The 21,173-nt window shown below is 45.9% G+C and overlaps 1 protein-coding gene across 1 annotated transcript; it reads left to right on the top strand.

Annotated features, from left to right (window-relative positions):
* Positions 1-231: 231 nt before the first annotated feature.
* On the top strand, positions 232-18,614 carry PDPK1 (3-phosphoinositide dependent protein kinase 1). Its single transcript, XM_035131497.3, has 14 exons — positions 232-390; positions 4,276-4,530; positions 5,510-5,552; positions 5,767-5,904; positions 7,035-7,179; positions 7,838-7,935; positions 8,395-8,470; positions 9,755-9,823; positions 9,973-10,069; positions 10,961-11,134; positions 12,509-12,732; positions 13,161-13,218; positions 14,428-14,580; positions 15,058-18,614. Exons 1-14 carry the CDS (start codon positions 367-369, stop codon positions 15,163-15,165), a joined length of 1,662 nt encoding a protein of 553 aa, XP_034987388.1. The 5' UTR covers positions 232-366; the 3' UTR covers positions 15,166-18,614.
* The last annotated feature ends 2,559 nt before the right edge of the window (positions 18,615-21,173 follow it).

The raw sequence follows: 21,173 nt of genomic DNA, 5'->3' as shown, positions 1-21,173 counted from the left end.
CCAGACGCATTGTGGGTAAAACGAGTGGGCGTGGCGCACTGCTTCACTCCCGCTTCCCGCGGAGCCGGCTGGTCAGCTGACCTGCTCCTCTTTCTACTCGCCCCCCTCCCTCCGCCCGGCTTCTTTGGCGCAAGCGCAACACAGTCTCGCGTGAGCCGGCGAGACGTGGCTGAGTGCCTCGGTGCCCATCCAGTGCTGAAGGGAGGCGGGCGGAAGTCCCGCCCTCCCCTAGCGGAAGAGGGCATTGTTGTGGCCGACGTCATTCACGGAGGACGCGGGCGTCCCATTGGGTCGGACTCTGGTTGGAGCGCGGCCGAGTCGTTCCCTCGTTCGGAGGGCGGGCAGACGGACGAGCAGCCCGTGCCCATGGCCAGCACCGGCAGCCCCCTGGTAAGCTCCGCGCGGGAGTCGGCGGGGAAGGGGCGAGGGGAGGAGAGGAGCGGCCGCTTGGCCTGCGCTGCCTTCCGGGAGGCCGCGGCGCGAGCGGAACCTCTGGCGGAGGGAAGGTGGGGTTCGCCGCTCCCCGTCCCTGGATCTCCTCGGCCAGGGGCTCTGCAGGCGCCTCGGGGTCAGCCTGGGATCCTGGCCGGAGAGGGGCGGGGCCCAGGCTACAGCGCGGAAGCGAAAGCTGCGGAGGAGCCGGCCGGGCCTGAGCTCCCCCCTGGTGTTTGGCCTCCTGTCATCTTACCTGGACTGGCAGGCAGGCAGGCAGGCCTCGGTTAGAGCCTCCCTTGTTTTGCGTGGCGGCGCGGGGTTCCCCGTGAAGTGAATGCCCCACTTAGGCGGGGAGGGGCGCGCCCATTTGCCCTCGGAATTTCACCTCCTTCCCCCGCCGGCAACGGAGAGGGCAGCTCGCCTTCCGGTGTGCATTGGGTGTTGGGGCTTCCGACTGTCGCGGGCGATACGGAGGCTGCGATTTCGGCCACATTCCGGGCTTAGCTTTAGCGGTAGAGCAGTGTGTCGCCTTGGCCCACCGTTTTGGGGGCCGTGCTAGTCCTGAGCGATTGAAAAGCTGAATCTTCCAGTGGTCAAAGAAACTTCTTATATATTAAAGGAGTGATTCTGTAAGGCAGATGTCATGCAAAGGATGCCCAGTTGATTCACAGCTGAGGTGAGATCTAATACGCTCAGCCCTCAGGAGGTGCTGCTGTAGAGCGAATTCTTTATTTCTTTCTGCTTGTTGTCAGAGACATTCGTTTTCAGCCTGTTTTACTTCAAATTCGTTTCAAATCCTGATTTAAAGTTCTTGAGTAATTGCTGTTCTTCCCAGTAGTTTCATTAACACAGTTGGCCACTGTCATGGCTGTTCATGTGTCATTTAGTAAAAAGTGCCCATTGTTCTGTGGCACCAACTCCAACCTATTCCCGCTTACTTACAAATACATATCAGCTGGTGAAAACTGGCACAGGACAGGCAGCTACCCAGTCCTCACATTATGTCACTTGTGTTTGAGGTAGTGTAGATGTTGTTTTCATATGACCCCTTGCTATCAGCAGGATTAAAAATGCAAATGCCAGCCATGAGTACATATGCCATAGGAGGCATAGAAGACTCCGCCTTGTATTGAATCAAATCAATGACTCATCCAACCAATAATTCCGTGAGCTGGGCAACAGTAGTTCAGTCTGAATGGAACAGAGCCTGGCATTTTTATACATGCAAACTACAAGTTCTATAACACTTATGGCCTTTTCTGCAGACTTGTGTGACCTTATGCCACCTTCAGACTTCAAACAGGTGTGTAGCAAGGTGTCACAGGTGTGCCTGTGTCGTTTGCACTTTCATCAGCTTACTTGACTTTTCTTAGTACTGTAGAATGACTTAAAAGTGAAAATGATTCCAGATTTCTTGTGCAGTTTGTGTGTGCATCTGCCTAGCATCATGTATTGTGTGCAGTGAGTGTACACTTGCTTATCCTGTGTTCCCCAGACACAGGCAGATGTAACACCATACTAGATCAAACTTCCTGAGCCTGATACCCTCCACATATTTTTATTACAATTCCTATTAGCTGCACCCAGCATGGCTGTGCTGAAATCATAGTCCAATGCATCAGAAGGGCACTAGGTTGAGGAAGGGTGTCTTAGCTTCTTGGATTTTAGCATCCCACATGGTGGGTATTCTGAGTCCAGGGATTGCTCTGCCTTGAAATTTGTAGGCCCTGTTCACAAACTGTTAAGTTCCATACTGAAGAAGAAGCTCCATTGTATATTGCCAGGGCATGGCAATGTATTTGCAATTAATTATCAGGGGGCAGTTTGCCTGCTCTTTGCTGTGAGCATAAAATACTGCACTTGCCAAAATGTTATCATTCTGCAACAAAACAAACTTGCATTTCACTGTTGATCCTAGACTTCTCAAGGCTGGATGTATGCAGTGGCAGCAGCTGCTGAATTATATACCATCTATCCAGCTACAGAACTCATTGCCTGGGCAAGTCAACCACATGCTGTGACTCCTGAGAGAGCTGGAGATTCTTTATTATGTTGATTTTTAATTATCTGCTGTGTATATTTTCTCTTGGAGCACAATTGTTCTAAAGATAAAGCATAATAAAATAATCATCCCATTAAAATCACATTAAACCTCTTAAAACTAAACAAAACAGTTAAAACAGAAGTGATTAATAAAAGCAACAGTAGTTAATTAAAAGCAGCTTCATGCCATATTGATGCTTTTTATCTGTGGTCTGTTGCTGATATATAGCATTTGACACTTAATGAAAAACATGGGCTGGACTCAAAATTCAGATGGGGGTTGAAACCAGCATAAAATTTCAGTTGCTGGGTAAGTGTAACAAGGGTGTGTTCATTTTTAAAATCATGTTAGAAGTAATAAGCTACATAAGTTGAGGAACTGCCATCTAGGCAATAGTATTTCTATTCACTGTGTGTCAGCATGATTTTTATAACACTTTGAAACCCACACATACCTGGCCTTGGTACTTTTATTTGGCATTGGCAAGAGCAAGTGGGACATAATAAGGCAGCCATTAAAGCCATGGCCCATTATAAGTTAGCTCATTTATTCAATCTGGAACACTATTTTTACTCTGAAACTGGATTCAGACCTAGATGGCAGACTTTGATAAGCTGTTCAGAGGAAATTGAAATGGCGATGTCAAATGGATAGGAATGTTTCAGCCAGTCTGATGTGGAAACTTGGGTTTTCTGAGGAGCCTTGACATCTTATAAACCTCTCTCACCTGAAGAAATAGCAGCACTGAAGGAAGGAAAGAATTAATCATTCATTTAATTTCCTTAAAGTTAAGAGTCTAAAGGAAAGTCTGAAAGGAAATTGTTGATAATGAAAAGCTTCCTGATATAAATGGGGAAGCTGCTTGACTTTGGATATTTGAAATACCTCTCAATGTAAACAATACTGAATTAGATGGACCAATTAGCCTGACTTGGTATCAGTAGTTTCCTGTGTTTCAATGAAAAAACAGGCACCAAGCAATCAGTGAAACACAATTCCATACATTCACTATAGCAGTCTTCAATATGCTAAGCTTCCAGTCAAAAACATTTACTGTTTCTCATAATTCTTATTAGAATGTAGTTTGGAGGCTACTATTCTACTGTAAGATGACAGAATGACCAGAGGTCATACGAGCACACTGTAATAAAATAGTGGAGGAATTGTAAGTTAGTAGGTAGTGCACCTGCTTTGCATGCAGAAGGTCCCATCTTGAGTGTCTGGTTATGTAAGAATATTTTTAAGCTATGAATTGCAGAATTATTATTTCATTTGAGTAAGCTTCTCTTTTCACTGGTTTGCGTGTCAAATATTAAAACACCAAATGGTTTTAGACTGTTTCAGTTTCTCTCTAGCTAATTGGATGCCTGACTTGCCAAGTTCTTCAGGCAGCTACCGAACTTTGTGGGTTTGATTCCTTTAGCCTTCAGATCTCTGCAGACGTGCTGTGATCTGAAAGACTTTGGCTTTTATAGATTCAAGTATATGCTGGGACCTTAGGGTGAAGGGTGTCTTAATTAATAGTAATCATTTGTGAAGTAGTAAGGTGGCAACTCTTGACTCTTGAAATTCAAGTCATGAGGTGGCCATTTTTGTGTGTTTTGTACATGCTTGATCTATGGGGTCACGGCAATGTAGCATAGCTGCCATGATCACCAGTAGGTACCTGTAGCCCCCCCCTTATTTGTGGGGAGCAGTACTCCTGAACTTTTGCATATTTCCAACTTGTATACGGGGATGTGTGGCTAATAGACTGCAAGCTGCCACATCATGTACATTCTTTTTCTTTCCTTCAGTATGATGCTGTTCCAATCCAGTCCAGCGTGGTTTTATGTTCCTGCCCATCACCATCAATGGTGAGGAACCAGGCAGATCCCAGCCCTTCACCTGTTGCTGCTCCCTGTGGCAGCAGGCAGGGACTGAGCATGGAGGGCACAACGGCTGAGCCAAGGGGAAGTGAAAAATCCTTGCAGCAACCTCCACAGCCTCGAAAGAAACGCCCAGAGGACTTTAACTTTGTCAAGATTCTGGGTGAAGGGTCTTTCTCAACAGTGAGTATCTACTGCAACTGTGAGTTCTGGGAGTGTCATGGCAGAAGCCAGCCATTTGGCCTTTGTGTATCATTCAGACAGTTCTCCCCCCTCTCCCCTCCCCACTTAGCATTCTCTAGGTACAGTGGTACCTCGATTTGCGAATGCAATCCGTTCTGCGGAGACGTTCGCTCGCGGAGGTGTTTGCTCGTCGAAGGTACGTTTCTGCACGTGCGCGAAGCGCCGATAGAGCGTTTTTGCGCACACGCTGCGCAGATCGCTTCTGCGCATCTGACGCCGCGGAACCCAGATGTAAATACTTCCAGGTCCACAGCGTTTGTAAACGGAGGTGTTCGTAAACCGAGGTTCCACTGTAAAGCACTTTGCCCACCAGCTTGCCCAGAGGAAGGTTCTACTTGGCTCTGCAGGAGGTCAGAGAAATAATGTTCACAGCTGTTGGCTGTTATGATGCTTTTTGTCCTCTTGTGGCTCCTGCAGTCTCACACCAGACTTTTAGTGTGATGAGGTTACCACCTCTGTCTGTCCTCATTGAGCCCCTGCTGTTGTGCACATGTTCCATTGGTAGGTTTTGTCTCTCCACCCCTGTGATGCTTAGGATTCCTGAATTTTAGGACTTCTTACAAAATGATGGTTTGCCTCTTCCCTTCTGGACATATAGGACCAGATTCAACTAACCAAGCACTCTAGCAAAGGCCAGTGCAGTGACTCCTACTCCACCACCCCCCAGGAAAAAAAACCTGCCCTAGGAAGTCAGGAGAACCGCCAGAACAGTCCCTCCATGTTGTCTTTAGGAAGTGCTGGGAATGTGTATGAGACTGGCCGATGTAACTGGCATGGATAGAGCAATGGTCCCTTGGGGCCCTGGGCTCCAATGAGCGGAATTCCCCTTTTCCACTCACCCCCTCAGTAGGTTGGAGATCTTTTGCGGGATCTTAGTTGCGTGCAAAACATAAGGCAGCTCTTATTTCCCATTTAACAGGTCTTCTTGGCCAGAGAATTGTCTACCTCCAGAGAATATGCCAGTGAGTAACCCTTTCTTCATTAGGGTGTGGATTTTAGATGGATGATGTCCTGTCCTCATAATGGAGCCAAAGGAAGTCTAGGTTACGCCTGCTGCTGCTGCTGTTGTGGGAAGCTGCTCTCTAAGTGTAGCTTCATAGTCAAGCAGTGCAGATGAGTTTGCAGCTTCACTGTGTATTTCCCAAGTGTGTTGTAACTTATTTGTCTTTTCAAAAGTTAAAATTCTGGAGAAGCGCCACATCATAAAAGAGGGCAAGGTGCCGTGCGTGAATAGGGAGAAAGATATAATGTCTTGCCTGGATCACCCTTTCTTTGTCAATCTCTACTTCACCTTTCAGGATGATGAGAAGCTCTGTATCCTTCTGGATGGAAATGTTTCATGGTAATATTTGTTGGGATAATGTGTGTGAAAAAAAAGAACAATGTTACTTCATTTGCTAACCCAGTGATGTTTTCAAAATAGTTGTACCAGAATTCTTAGGCAGGATACAAATGTGAAAAATCTTAAATCTTGTAAACCTGCCAGAGGACGAATCTTGGGCCCCCCATGGGTATGACAGTGCCTTAAGGCGCCCCACTCAGCCTCCCTCTCCCACGTTCTATTTTTTAGTTGATATTTACATCTTTTTTGTTTGATAAGATTGCCTAGTTTTTGTGGTGGGAGGAGGTTTGTTGTTGTTTTTACTGTGTTTTATTTGTCTCGAGGTGTCTGTGTTTTGCCTTTTAGGTGTATGGGGCTGTTTCTGAATACCATCAGTTTTTTCTTCTGTGGAATGTGTATTTTGTGGTGTCCACAAGTTTCTTTTATCGCCAAATCTGCCTCTTGTCCCAAAATGGTTGGAGACTAAGTTAACCATTGTACCGTATTGGCCTGAATATAAGCTGCACACTTAAAATTCAAGGTTTATTTGCAGGTGCGGCCACCAAGCTAGTGCTGGCCACCCCCCGTTCGGGGCAGTAGTGCCAGGAGGCAGGCACGGAGCACAATTGGAGCTAAGCGCCAGCACCCTAGCTGCTTGGCGGGGGGGGGGGGAGAGAGCGTGCACAGGCTAACCAACTAGGGAGTGTGCGCACCAGCAACCAGCTGGGAGGCTGTGCACGCTCCCTAGCTGCTTGGTGGGGTGGCGTGGAGTGCCCGCCTCCCTGTTGGTTGGTGGTGCGCATGCTGCGTAGCTGGTTGGCCTCCCAACTAGCTGGGAGGCTCTGCCGCCCCCCCCCCCCCGCCAAGCAAGCACTCCCCTGCTGCTTTCAGCAGCATGCGGTAAAAAGTCACCAATATAAGCTGCACTTTAACTTTTCAGGGTCTGAAATTGGGGGGAAAGTGCAACTTATATTCGGGCCAATACGGTAAATTGGCTGTGTGCAGAGTCCAGCCTTCCAAGCACATCACCACCTATCCATTCTAACATTGCCCCAGATTATCTGCCTTTGTGTTTTGGGATCTAGAGATTCACAGTATAAATTATCTTTAACTTAGTATTCAGATTTTGGTCTTAGCTACGCCAAAAATGGAGAGCTTCTAAAATACATCCGGAAGATTGGCTCATTTGATGAGACATGTACTAGGTTTTATACTGCTGAAATTGTGTCTGCATTAGAGTACTTGCACGGAAAGGGAATCATTCACAGGTAATGTAATGAATTCAAATCCATCTATTCTTGGTTCTTGTTGCTGTTGTCATAGTTACCGTTTGTTGCCCTCCTGGTGGCTCAAAACTCAAAAGTTTCCAAAGCAAGCAGTGTATTAGGTACCTTTGTTGAGACTTCCTGGCTTTCCTGCATTCCTCACCTGTGGTGACACCAGCCTAGTTAATTTGGCACAAGGCATTGGCTGCCTTGGAGTACAAAGTATCCAGCACTAGATGGGGATTTTGGCCAGTTGAAATATCTCTCTTTCCCTCCCTCTGTTGCCTTTCACCTTGGTTTTTTTTGTAGAGGAGAGGGACGTCCCTTTCTGCCAGGTCTCTAGCAAAGTAAATGTAGTTCTTGCGTATTCTTTGTCTGCCTGCAGTAGAAGGCAGAAGAGAAGAACTCAGCATGGTCTAACATTCAGATTTGCTACATGTCCCCCTGCTGCCCAGTCCCCTCCTAATCATTTGGGAAGCAGCTCCCAATGCCAGGCAGAGGAGCAGGTAGGAATCTGTTACTTTAGAAGCCTGGGGGAGAATCAGCTTTGCATGGTTTGGGCATTACATTGAGAAGTTGGGATTTCCCCAGGGGACACAAATAGTTGGTGAGGGCATGACTCTGTGCCTGCATGGCTTATTCCCAACTGTGCCTTTTGCAGGGACCTGAAGCCAGAGAACATTTTGCTCAGCGGAGACATGCACATTCAGATTACAGACTTTGGGACAGCAAAAGTATTGTCTGCAGACAGCAAGCGAGGTGGGTGCAATTTCTCAACCTGTGAATGACTAAAACAACCTTCTGCAGTTTCAAATTTCTTAAAACTGACCACAGTATCCGATGCTATGTCTCAATGGGGTTTATGATGGTTTTTTACTGAGTAAAGGTAAAATGGCTATACTGTAGGAGATGACATCAGAGAGGAATCCTGGGGAGTTACTAAAATGGGGCGGCTGAAATCAGGAGATAATGGGGTGCCCATGGGGTGAAATACTGCTTAGTAATGCTTAGAGTTGAAGGGGCGGGGAGCACTTGAAAAACAATAGTCATTATGTAACATTGGATGTCTACAAATATAGTTAATGAAAGCTGATGAAATTTGAATTGCACAACAAAAATGAAAGCATTGTTTTCAAATGAACGCATCCAAGCCTTCATGAGGACCTTGAAAGAACATTTTTAATGATTAAATGCTTACTTGCATCTTGGGTTCTTCAGCACGAGCGAACTCCTTTGTTGGGACAGCGCAGTATGTGTCTCCAGAGTTGTTAACAGAGAAATCTGCCTGCAAAAGGTGAGTTACATACGTTGCCTTTGTAGAGGGGTTTTATGACTGTGAGAGAGATCTTCAATGCAAATGGGTGAGGTCTATTTCCATTAGGGTGTACTCCATTATTCTGCCTCAGTGCCTTCTGCATAATCAACATGGAAATATTTTAAACCACATGACAATGGCTCTTAGGATTGCTTTTGTCTATTCTTCTGTAACATGAATAGTTCATTAGCCCTTGGATTTAACATAACATACCACCAAAACATGATACAAGATGTTCTAAGCATTGCCATCATATTTTCTTGCTGTAATCTCTTGCCACTACATTAAACAAGACAGATAGAGAATTAGAAAGCTCTTTGTGGGCCATTTCATTTATTTTTATTTTTTTAAGCACCTATTCAGCTTGGGATCTTCTTCAAAGGGCTGTATTCGGATCTAGGCCTGGGCGATATATCAATATATTGCCCAGGACCGGTCCTTCCTCCATCAGGCGCTGCTAGCAGAGGGACTTGGGAGCAGTTTCACCAGCGATATACCGCTGAGCGAAGCCGATGTCGCGGTCTGCTCCTCATACCAGTCCTGGGCAATAGATCAATATATCACCCAGGCCTAGGTCCCAATACAGCCCTCATACAATGGAGAGGGAGAAACAAGCTCTATTGGCAAGGAGCCGAAACAGCTGTTTCCTCCCCTCTGCATCTTTCAACTGCTCAGCATAGGAGTGTGCAGTTACCCTTTCCTCAGTCGAGCAGTTAAAGGAGCCCCCAGCCCGGTGCAAACAAGTTGCATTGTATTAACCCACGAGTCTGGGTGAAACTGCCTCAGCACCCAGTGTTTTGCAGGGAGAGGCCAATGCATCTTGTTTTTCCAGCATCGCAGTATGTCACCAAACTGCGATGTTTGGCTGGCGATACACTGCGATGTTGAAAAGCTGATATCGCTCAGCCCTATTGGGATCTTGCTGAAGTATCTCTTCTGCTGTTTCCATCCTTCCTATGGGAGCCTAATCCAAGATGAGGAAATACATAGATCTGGTTCAGAAAGTGCACAGTGGCAGCTTCTGCATCAGATCCTTGGGAAACGCCCAGGGATGAACACTTTTTCTTCAAGGTGCCTTTACCAGGCATTCCAAGTAAATTAGAGCCTGATACTCCAGGGGAATTTGCAGCTCTGCCTGAAAGGGAATATGTTGTATGCTTTTGTTGTGGGTGCCTGAACTAGAAGATGGTGAAATTGGATATGCCCACAGTGCTAACTCTTCTGCTTTGCCTCCTCATCCTTTTGCCTGTCTTGATGATGAAGTTCGGATCTCTGGGCTCTTGGCTGCATTGTATACCAGCTTGTAGCAGGATTACCACCATTCAGAGCCGGGTAAGACTTTGAAGCACACCAGTGCCAGACTTCCCACTAAGTTAGTTTTTGCCCGTGTACCCATAGGATGGTATAGTTTCAACCTTGAAGTAGACTTACAGGAAATGTTTGCATAGATGTGAGTATACTTTTTCCCATCCTTTTTGCAGAAATGAATATCTCATATTCCAGAAGATAATCAAATTGGAGTATGAATTCCCAGAGAAGTTCTTTCCGAAGGCAAAAGACCTCGTAGAAAAGCTCTTGGTAAATGAATTGTATTGTCAAATGTTTCAAATGCATGCTAGAAGCCTCCAGTCAGATAACAAAATGTGGTACTCATTGCTGCTGTTCTACCCAACCGGTGTTCTGGCCCTCTAGGCTTCAGAGTCCCGCCCCCCCCCCAATTGTTGCCCCTTTGACTTGTTCCCTGTCCCTCCTGCTTTTCCACAAAGCATCTTCAGGGCCTTGTTTCTTAGTCCCCACCGCCTTCCCATGGGGTTTTCTGCCCTCTCATTTCCCAGCCTCACCCCGACCCACAGATATACTCCTCTATACCTTGTGTTGAGGTATTAATTTCCAGCTAAGGCCCCCCCTACTTTCCCTCTCTTCATGGAACTAGACTGTTAGCTTTGTTCCCAAACTAGCTGGAACTTTTCAGTCAGTTGGTGTTCAAGGTTTTATCACCACAAGAACCATATGATACAGATGTCAGCCTCAAGGCCAGCAGCTAGCATTCCTTTCCCTCTTGCCTGTCTCCTTCCACCTCCTTTCTCTTTTAATTGGCCACTTGCCTCCCACTTGCTCCAGGAAGCGGAGCAAAGCAAGTTGACTTCATGACCAGTTCCTTGAGAGGATCTCTATCCCGTTGCTTTATGCCAGGTAAACCTATACAAGCCTTTGTTTCACGGGTTATTGCAAAAGCCCCTTTTGAATCACCATGAAGGGGTGCTTGGAGAAGAAATCTCAATTGTCCTCCTCCTTCCTGGAGTCTCACTTCTACTAGGTACATCAAAGGTCCCATATTAACAGATTGTCCACAGAGGTGGACTGACTGAGTAACCAAGATCTGAAATGACAGGGAGTGGAGCCAGAGGGGGAAACCCCCCCCCCCCGAGTCTTTCCAGGGAAAATGTAACTGTGTCTTCACTTAACCAGGTCCAAGACGCTACCAAGAGGTTAGGCTGTGAAGAAATGGGAGGATATGAGCCCTTGAAGGCCCACCCCTTTTTCGAATCCATCACCTGGGAGAATCTGCATCTTCAGACGCCACCCAAGCTCACTGCATATTTGCCTGCAATGTCAGAAGATGATGAGGATTGCTATGGAAATGTAAGTGCAGGCTTTGATACTGATGCCAGGGGAGATAAAAGACTCCTGAAGGGCAGTTTGCCCTTGTGAGTGCCTCACATCCTTCTCCATCCATCTCAGCAGTCACAGTAGGAGTGCCCATCTTGATCTATCATGCTCAATAGAGGTCTCTTCAATACCCTTGCATCCTTCAAGAGAGAAATAGGCTTGTAGTTCTTGCTCTGGTCTAATCATTGGCTCCTCTGTCACCCTCACTTTCACTTGTCCAGTTCACATGACCAGAGGCTGAGAGCAGATGCTGAGCTGAAAGCAGAGCTCCTTCCCAGCTTCCTTCCTCTCTCTCAGAATTTGTGCATGCAAGTGGAGGGTTAAAGGGTGATACATAGATGTACTGTGAGGAGATAATGAAATAGAACAAAGCAAGTAAAAGGAAATGTTCTAGTTTGCAGTTGGTTAAAAATATGGGATCACTGGTGAAATTTGTGAAAGAGATAGAGGCTTTAAAATTTGGAGATGGGGATTTTTCTGATACATAGATTGAATCAATCAAGGCAGAACTATTGATCATTCAGAAATTAGGAGTCCGGTACAAGCATGTGCTGGAAGTGTCAACAGGAAAAGGGAGGTGGTTATTATTAAAAAGTGGAAGCAGATCAAGCATTTTACAGTCTATAGATTATCAAACCTCTCTAGGTCCTGTCCTCACTAAATTGTGTTGAAGCCTCAGTAAGACAGAGCATAAGGAATTAGTCCCATTTGTGAATTGAAGCAAGAGTGTTCTTAAGCAAAGAAATGGGGAATATCACTAACAGTAGAACAAGTGGCCAGAAAATGAGTGGGATTTTGCCTTGATTGCAAAAGATATGTACTGAGTAAAATAAAAGATGGCCACACAGTTACCGTATTTTTTCCGTGTATAAGATGCCCCCATGTATAAGATGATTTTTTTTTTAGCCTAAATTAAGAAATAAATAATTGCAACATTCTGTGTATAAGACACACACCCCCAATTTTAAACTTACATTTTTTGGGGGAAATATAGTTTTATACATGGAAAATACAGTATTTTATGATATGTTTGAAGCCGTTTGTTTTCTTGCAGATGAAATGTGTTGCTTTCCTAAAGTATGGGGTTACAATGTTTATACAGCGTAAATACATGATAGTACTAGTAGCTTAAAGAGAGCATTCAGAATAATAAATAAATAATATAACATTGGTTATATCCATTGTTAGTCACATTCATTGGCACATCTAATTTAGGCCCATTAATGTTACTGGATTTACTCTTGAAGACAACTTGGATATTACGTTGGCAGAAATATTAGTCAGAAGAAAAGATGCCACATTTATTCCCCCCATTTATTCTGAAAACTATCTTTCTTTTTTTGATAGTATGACAATCTCCTGAGTCAGTTTGGCTGCCTGCAAGTGTCTGGCTCCGCCTCTTCTCAGTCCTTGTCTTCCCCGGAGACGTCCACCCCACAAACCTCAGGCAGCAGCAACAACATAGAGCAATACATTCACAACCTCGACAGCAATTCCTTTGAGCTGGACCTCCAGTTCTCTGAAAAGGAGAAAAGGTTACTCTTGGCAAAGCAGGCTGGTGGAAATCCCTGGTAAGCACTGTGGGGTGTGGGGTTTCTTCCCCATAGAGTGGCTTATGCAAATGTGTGTGCACGCATGTGCTTGCACTTGCACTCTCTCTCTCTCTCTCTCTCTCTCTCTTGAGTAACATCCTGCTCCACAAATAAAGTTCAGCTTCATCACTTGCACCTCACCTGCGTGTTCCTAATAATGGCTTTAGAAAAGGGAGAACCAGGACCATTTGAATTGGTCAGAGCTTAGAAATGCAGCCAATTTCTGCCATGGGATCTGACCCAGAGGTGCGTGCTGAGGACAATGCCCTGAGCAGGGAGCACCCATCTGGCTGCTGGCTACTTTTCCTCCTCTCCTTGACACTCTGTCTCTAAAAGCCTGTAAGTGAATGGCTTGGCAATGAATGATGGTTTGATGGAAATAACACAAGGTGATGTTTTCTTCTCAGGCACCAGTTTGTAGAAAATAATCTAATACTGAAAATGGGTCCAGTTGACAAACGGAAGGTAAGTCACCTTATCCTGTGCCTCAGATTCATTCTTTAAATAATTGTACTTGTAAGTCTAAAGTACAACCTGCAGAGTAGTGGAGGGGAAAGAAACAGATATTAAGAGAAACCAAAAGCAGATTATCCAAATGTAGTAGTTTGTGGTGGGGCGTGTAACCCTGTTTGTTCTCCTTGACCTCTACATTTCATAATTTTATTTGTATGCTCTTCCATGTGTACCTGGTGGTTGGTAATTAGGTAAAAAGGTAAAGGGGCCCCTGACCATCAGGTCCAGTCGTGTCCGACTCTGGGGTTGCGGCGCTCATCTCGCTCTATAGGCCAAGGGAGCCGGTGTTTGTCCGCAGACAGCTTCCAGGTCATGTGGCCAGCATGACAAAGCTGCTTCTGGCGAACCAGAGCAGCGCACGGAAACGCCGTTTACCTTCCTGCCGGAGCGGTCCCTATTTATCTACTTGCACTTTGATGTGCTTTCGAACTGCTAGGTAGGCAGGAGCTGGGACCGAGCAACGGGAGCTCACCCCGTTGCAGGGATTCGAACCACCGACCTTCTGATCAGCAAGCCCTAGACTCTGTGGTTTAACCCACAGCGCCACCTGGGTCACCTGGGTTAATTAGGTAACTAATACCCAAAAACAAACTAACTAACGGGGAGAGAGGGGGGCCTTCTAGTGTTTTGATGAGCCTACCATATATTTGACTATCTTCCCATTGGGCAGATGTCGTGGGTACAGTGAGTAGAGTACAGTGAGCTCCAGGAACAAGTTGGTTCCCAGACCTGGAAATGGCAAAAGAGGCAGAGGAGAGTTGGATGGGGCCTTCAAGGAGGTGCCACTCCCATGATGACAGTTCCCCTGCTGTCATAGGGAACGAGGGTCTCAGGGAAGAAGAGTGTTGCCCAGAAGAGAGTTTGAGCTTTGAAAACCTTTCATCAATTGTCCAAAAATTGGTTTGGAGACTGTTCCAGGAAAGGCAAAAAATATAATAGGTACTTCCCCTTCCTCGTCCTGTGAGCTGGTTGTGCTGCATGTGGTAAAGGCAGAAAGGCAGAGTAAACTAGCTGCTCAGAAGATGTGATGATCCCTTTGTGCTCTATAACAAGAGCGTTGAGTCCTAAGCAGTATCCTGTGATGGTGCTAGAATCCTGCCTTTCTTGACCCTTTCTTTGAAGCTGCCGGCTTAGCTCTAAGTGTTGTGCCCTCCTCTGCAGGGGCTCTTTGCTCGCAGGCGTCAGCTGCTGCTCACTGAAGGGCCACACTTGTACTATGTGGACCCTGTCAACAAAATTCTGAAAGGAGAGATCCCTTGGTCGCTGGAACTCCGGCCGGAAGCCAAGAACTTCAAGACCTTCTTTGTTCACACAGTAAGTGACCCCTTCCTGCTGACAAGTTCTGGCTTAGCCGGTCCCGTTCTGTGGGCTCTTGCAGGTGTGGTATTAGCAGGGCCCATTCAGCTGCCAGTGCTTCCTGGGAGGTGCTGGAGATGTTGAGGAACCAGAGTACTTTTAATTGGCTGTGGGATCCTTCCCCTTTTTTTGAAAAATGGATCTAGAACTTCCTGAAGTAGCAACTCCCCAGTGACACAGCTCCACACACTGATGACTCTTGTACCTTCTCAGGCCAGAGTTGGCTCACACAGCCACCTCTGCCTTTTAATAGCTCCTGCCCGTTGTCTGGTTTTTACTGTGGGATACTTCTGATGCACAAAGTGCTTTGTGTGGCCTTCATCCCCAGGGGAGGGAGGGGAGGCCCAAGCCTATGCACTGCCTGCTGGCCTTGGTCAGCTTAGTTAGGTTCTTGCTTCAGGAATGAGTAGGCACTAAACCTTTGTTTACTTGTAGCCTAACAGGACATACTACCTGATGGACCCAAGTGGGAACGCTCATAAATGGTGCAAAAAGATACATGAGGTTTGGCGACACATATACCACCAGAACACTGCGAAATGAGACTGCCCCCCCAGTGCCCTGCCTCCCTCCTTGCTGCTAGAGCGCCACATGCTCCCAGCCTGAGGACTCTTCCCAGCCCAGCCTACATCCATCTCCAGGGCCAAAACTAGTTCCTTCTCTAAGGAAAAGCCCAACCAATGGAATTCAGGGTCGCTTTGCTTGCTTTTGTGCTTCTGTTGAGGCTTCCAAACACACACACACTTGCACAGCTCTCTTTGCTGCCGTGAGACTCCTTTGGCTTCTGCTGTAAACTGCTGACTTCAGTGTAGATGAGTTAAGCCAAGCCACGCGCACAGCCCAGATCATGTGGGGCGGGATTATTACTGTGACTTTCCGATTTTATCATGCAACTGTGTTTCGTCAGGGAGCTTTGAAACACCTCCGTGTGAGAGGCCACCATTGTTTCTGCTGCCACTTCCTCCCTTCTAGTTGGTCTCTAGTTGGTATCCAGCACTTGTAACCGCTGCTGCAAGCAGATGGACGCCCTTGCCGAACCCTTCAGGCCATGTCCAGTTGCAGGATTCTCCATGGATGGTACTTCTAATTGCATGTTTTGCAGATAGATACACTCCGGCACAGGTGGTAAGAGAGGGAAAATTTGAATGTGGCACTTAATCCTGGAAATCAGATTTCGTACAATTTTAAACATGGAATTTTAATTTGATGCATTTACATGTTGAACTAAGGAGCATTAAAGTTACCAGCATGCTTTTAACTAATACTAACTGAGAGGTTGCCTAGTTAGTACCAAGCTGTATTGATGTAGTAAATAGACTCTTCACCTTTTCTGAAGAGGGGGAGCAGGGGAGCAAGCTGGTTCTTTCCAGGGTGGAGCACTGCAGGGGGCTGGCCTGTTGTGCCTGGGGAGAGAAGTGCGGTTGTACAACTGATGACTTGATTTGTTGTCTCTGTATAATGAGGTGTACAAATATATTCCTGTCTTGTTCAATGGCAAAGCGTCAGACCTTTTAGCAACTTTGAAAATATTTTACATGATTTAAATATATTTAAGCCCCTCCACTAATCAGACTAATTGTTGTGTTTATGTAAAAATGTTGATACAAAGGAGGGGAAGTGTATGGTACTTGAGTCATATCTATCAAATGTTTCATATCGTTCTTTTGTCCTTTTCCTATTAAACTGTTATGGTCAAACATTTCTTGTAACATAGCAAAGATATTGCTTTCTCACTGCAAGCATCCTTTCTCTATGGTGTGCTCTGATATCTGGGTAGCCTAAGCTTTTTTTGCAGGGAGGGGAACAGGTTCTTGCCCAGACACTAGTTCTCTTTCTCACCCCCAAAAGTACTGTTACCACTTCTGTTCACTTTTCACTTGTACTGTAAGATATAATATTTCACTAGTGCTGAGCAAGACGTGTCAGTTTTAGGTTCCATTTTGAAGGTGAGGTTTTCTCTTACCCTTAAAGTCAGGAGTAGACTTGGAAGTGGAGAGTGTCTGGTTGTTGCTGGAAAGAAGAGAATCCGCTCTTTTCAAAGTTCCACCAGCACAAGGTGAATAGCAGTTCTGGAGCAGATGAGGCTGGTCTACTGTTATCTAGTTCTGTCTACAAATTGGACCATTTTTCCTGTAAAGCTTTGACACACCCATGTGTTTGTTCATACATGTACACTGTCTGCAATAGCCATCACATGGAACTTCGATGTATTCTTTTCCTGCAGCCAGGCAGCACAACCATGACTCTTAACAAGCCACCAGAAGTAGTGGAGCCAAGTAGAAGTGCTTTTGGCAGTGAGAATCCCCTTCCAACAGCTGTCAGTCATGCTGGTGGTTTTTCTTCCTTCCCCACCCCCCACCCCCTGGTAAAACTGAATCCCATCGGGTGAAAGCAAGTGGCAACTTAGCATCACCCACAACTGTGTTAGATTATCTCAGGAGATGTGCTAGGAAGCTCCTCTCTGGAAAATGATGACACACAGAGATTTGACTTCTCCCATGGATGATAATTGTTGTGCACAAGTCATCTCTCTAATGATTCAAGGAGTCTTTCTAGTAAGAAATGTCCAGCAACAGTATTATGTTGGCAGAACTGCTCTGCGACTGCTCCAGAGGACACATTTTTTCTGCTTGGCTTGCCTAAATTTGCTGGCTGCATCCTGCTATTTACTTGGATTAAGAGGAAGCATCTCTGCCCCATTAAAAATGGTGTCCCATCTCTTCCTGTCAGGCAGTCTCTCCCAGCCTTGAGTAGAGCCAGTGGGAGGACCATAAGAAGAATAGCACTAAAGGGGAAGAGCCAGTTTGGACCAAGGGGGAACAGACAGGAGGAGCAGAGAAGGGAAAAGAGATCCAGTCATCTCACTTTCACAGCAGGTCTGAAGCTTCAAAAGGCAAGAAAGCGGAAATGCTGGTTCAGGTGGCTGAGTGGACATCTTTAGAGTAGGTGATAATATAATATAATTCAAGTCTGGACTAGGGTTGAGGTATCTAGTTAACAGCACTCTCCATACTCCTGCTCTCAAGTAAATCATCTCTCTTCAGCCACTTTCCGGACAAGTGCAATAGTCTTAAAAGCCGTGTTTGTCACAGTTAGTTCACACTGCTGCAAATATTAGACCTTGGGAGGCGGGTAGCATTTTGCTGTTGCATTTGACTGTATTACTAAACTGCTTTGAGGGGTGGTTGTGGTTGTTGTTTTTACTATCAAGTGTATATAAATAAACAACACATAAGGCTGAGTGTTTTGGAAAAAGTTCTGTTGAAATTACCACATAGACAACACCATCAGGTATTTGGTCCAGGAAGACAAGCTGGGTCTGCTAACTCGTAAAACGGTGGCACAAACTTTTTGTGCCCCAAACCCAGCCTCTGACTCTGCTTCTGACTTGCCTCAGATTCACCCTCCTTCTGCATTGTGAAAGAACTAGAATTGTTTGGAAGCTTCCCATCAGTTAAGGAGCGAACTAATGTGTGAAAAGCTTGTTTCAGTTTATGCAAACTTGTTTCTGAAGTCCATGAAGCTCAAAGTGAAAGTTCCAAATGGGAAGCTCTGGGTTTTTCAGGCATTAATTCTGGTTATAGAAATAAACATGAGACCTAGGTTAGTATCTTCAGTGATGAATTATTTCATGGGGTAGTGATATAAATTAGCTTGGGATAGCTAATTCTTGTCTACAATTATTATAAGCAATTGCAACCTTTTGGTATGCATGGTACTTAGAAGCAAATCCCACTGAGTCTATGGGACCTACTCCCAGGTAAGTGTACATAGGAGTGCACATACTTTTAAGTGGTGATCAAGCCTCTCCAATAGTAAAAGTTGTAGCAATATCCAGTTTTATTGCTACTTCATAGTTTCATTATAGGGGTATTTATTTCTGAGCTTTTTCCTCTTAAAATTTGAGTTCCTTCTGTTGCTGCATGATGATGCTTATGTCTGCAGACTGTTTCTAATCCCAGATAATAAAACCCTCCTGTTTATTATGGTGATTGTTTCAACTTTTTTATTTCCTCATTTCTTTCTAAGTGCAAAACCTAAGAGTTTTATAACTTGAGATGCAGCAGCTTGCTGTTTCATCTCTAACACACAACATTTGTATTGCATGTTTGAATAAAACATATCTGCACTTCATTCATGTTCCCAAAATAGCAAAGCAAATTTAGGTTTGGATAAGTAAACATTGCATATTCCATGGTTCAAAACTTCTGAATTCCCCTATCTGCATTACATATTGCCAGTATGTCCTGTGGAATTATATTGGAAACTGCTGAAGTAAAATGTTGATCTATCTTTAAAGCAAAATCCTGGTGGATCCATGACTTCCTGTATCAGTCTGTCAATGGATTAGGACTCTCTCTCTCTCTCTCTCTCTCTCTCTCTCTCTCTCTCTCTCTCTCTCTCTCTCTCTCTCTCTCTCTCTCTCTCACCATGTCCCACAATCCACATTGGCTTGCATAATTCACTTATTTTTCAGGAGCTGGGTAGGTGAAAGGAGGTTGGTCTCCAGTTCCCAGCCCCATTTTTGTGTGAGGGCCATTTATTGTCATAATGTGGTCCATAAGTGGCTGCTGGGTCCTGAGTGGGAAAAGAACACACAGGCTGCATTAGAGTAAGGCCTGCAGTGTCAAACATTACTCCCCCCCCCCAAGGTATTTTAAAAGCTGCTTTTTAGGTTTAAGGCTAACGTTTCGAAGAAATTAGGGCTGTAATGGCCAACATCAGATAAGTGTATTCATGAGAACGTAGCCAGTGCTATACCCCGCCCCCCCACAAAGGACATTTCCACCCACCCTGGCAGCAAAACACCTGCCATGTGTTACTCTACTAACCATGAAGCCCCAAGCCAGTCCAGGCAATGTGATCCAGATCCATTTCAGTCGGGGGTTTAGGCCCAACTTTGGCACAAAAACTGCTTTATGGCACTGTATGATTTCCTCTGCTGACAGAGATAATGTGCCTCTTCTCCTTGACCTGTCAGTGGCTTTCAATGCTATCAGCCATGGTATCCTTCTGGAGTGGCTGTCACCACTTTCTGCATGATCATTTCCAGAGGGTGATGCTTGGGGAGTGCTCTTCAGCTCTGTGGAGCCTTCAGTGCGGGGTTCCTCATGTTCGATTTTATCCCCCATGCTACATGAAGCAGCTGAGGGGTTATCTGGAATTTTGGAGTATGCTATCAGCAATATGTGGACAACACACAGCTCTAGTCCTTTACATCTGCAGGTGAGGCAGTGGATGTGCTGGATTGTTGTCATGCCTTGGCCATTGCTTGGATGAGAGCCAACAAACTGAAGCTTAATCCCGGTAAGACTGAGGCAGTTCCCTAGACCAGATGGATGGGATGTTGCCTGCTCTTGAGGGAGTTTAAAGGAGCCAATGCACAGCTTGAGGGTACTTCTAGATCCATTGCTGTCACTTGAGGCTCAAGTGGTCTCAGTAGCACAGAGTGCCTTAGAATTATAGAACTATAGAATTGGAAGGTGCCCTGAGGGTAATCTAGTCCAACCCCCTGCAATGCTGGAATATGTAGGTGGCCCATATCAAACCCAGGACCTTGGCATTGTTAGCACTATGCTCTAACCATCAACTTCAGACTGGTGGCCCAGCTGCACCCCTGTCTATACAGGAATAGCCTAACTTCAGTTGATTATGCTCTGGTAACCTCTACTGCAATGTGTTATACCAGTAGGCAGGGCTGCCTCTGAAGATGGTTCGAAAATGAGTGGGCACAATTCAGGAGTCAGGTTGTTCACCAGGACAATATGCTTTGGGCATATAACACCGATCCTTTCCCAACTAAAAATACGCAAGTTTCCAGGCCCAATTCAAAGTGCTGGTTTTGACCTAGAAGTATAAAGCCTTTAAAACTACTCAGGACCTCAAGGACAGCCTCTTCTCATATGAACTGGTAGCAACATGAGAACAGGCCTTTTCTGCAGAGGCTCCCCCTTTATGCCTTGTGCCTTCATTACTAAGTGCCAGGCAAAAACGTTCCTCTTCTCCCAGGCCTTTGACTGATTGATCCAAGGTCTTTAAAATTATTTTGGTGGGTGGGTTATTGTTTTTGTTTACTGCTATGTTAAGTGCTTTTGTGCTATAAACCGCCCTGCAAGCCTAAAACTGAAGGGCGGTACAGAAATTCAATTTAACTAAATAAATGTGGGCATAGTGTGGGTGTTGACATGCCCTCCGCTTCGCCCGCAAACTCAGGCAGGGAGGCGGGAGAATACAGCGCTGTCTGCGCGCACGGTCTCCTCGCATAGAGCTCCCGCTGCCTCCCCTCCATCGGAGGAGATGAAGAGGAGAGCAGGCGAGGCGAGGGTTGGATGCCAAAAGCGGCCAGCAGGCAAAGAGTTTGCGTTAATCAGCGCCTGCGCTCCTCTTCCCTCTGGCGCACCCAGTAAGGAGAAGCAGCCCGCAGAAGGGGAGGGGTCGCTCTCCTCCCTCACTTCCGGACGGTAGGGGGCGGAGCCACATCGCCGCCGCCGCACATGCGCTCTCAGAGAGCCCGCTGGGACAACGGCCCGGAGAGGACGCCTTTTGAGAGC

The sequence above is a fragment of the Zootoca vivipara genome, chromosome 13 (genome assembly GCF_965207765.1).
Source record: "Zootoca vivipara chromosome 13, rZooViv2.hap1.1, whole genome shotgun sequence".
NCBI lineage: Eukaryota > Metazoa > Chordata > Lepidosauria > Squamata > Lacertidae > Zootoca > Zootoca vivipara.
This window is presented reverse-complemented; position numbering and strand designations above follow the sequence as displayed.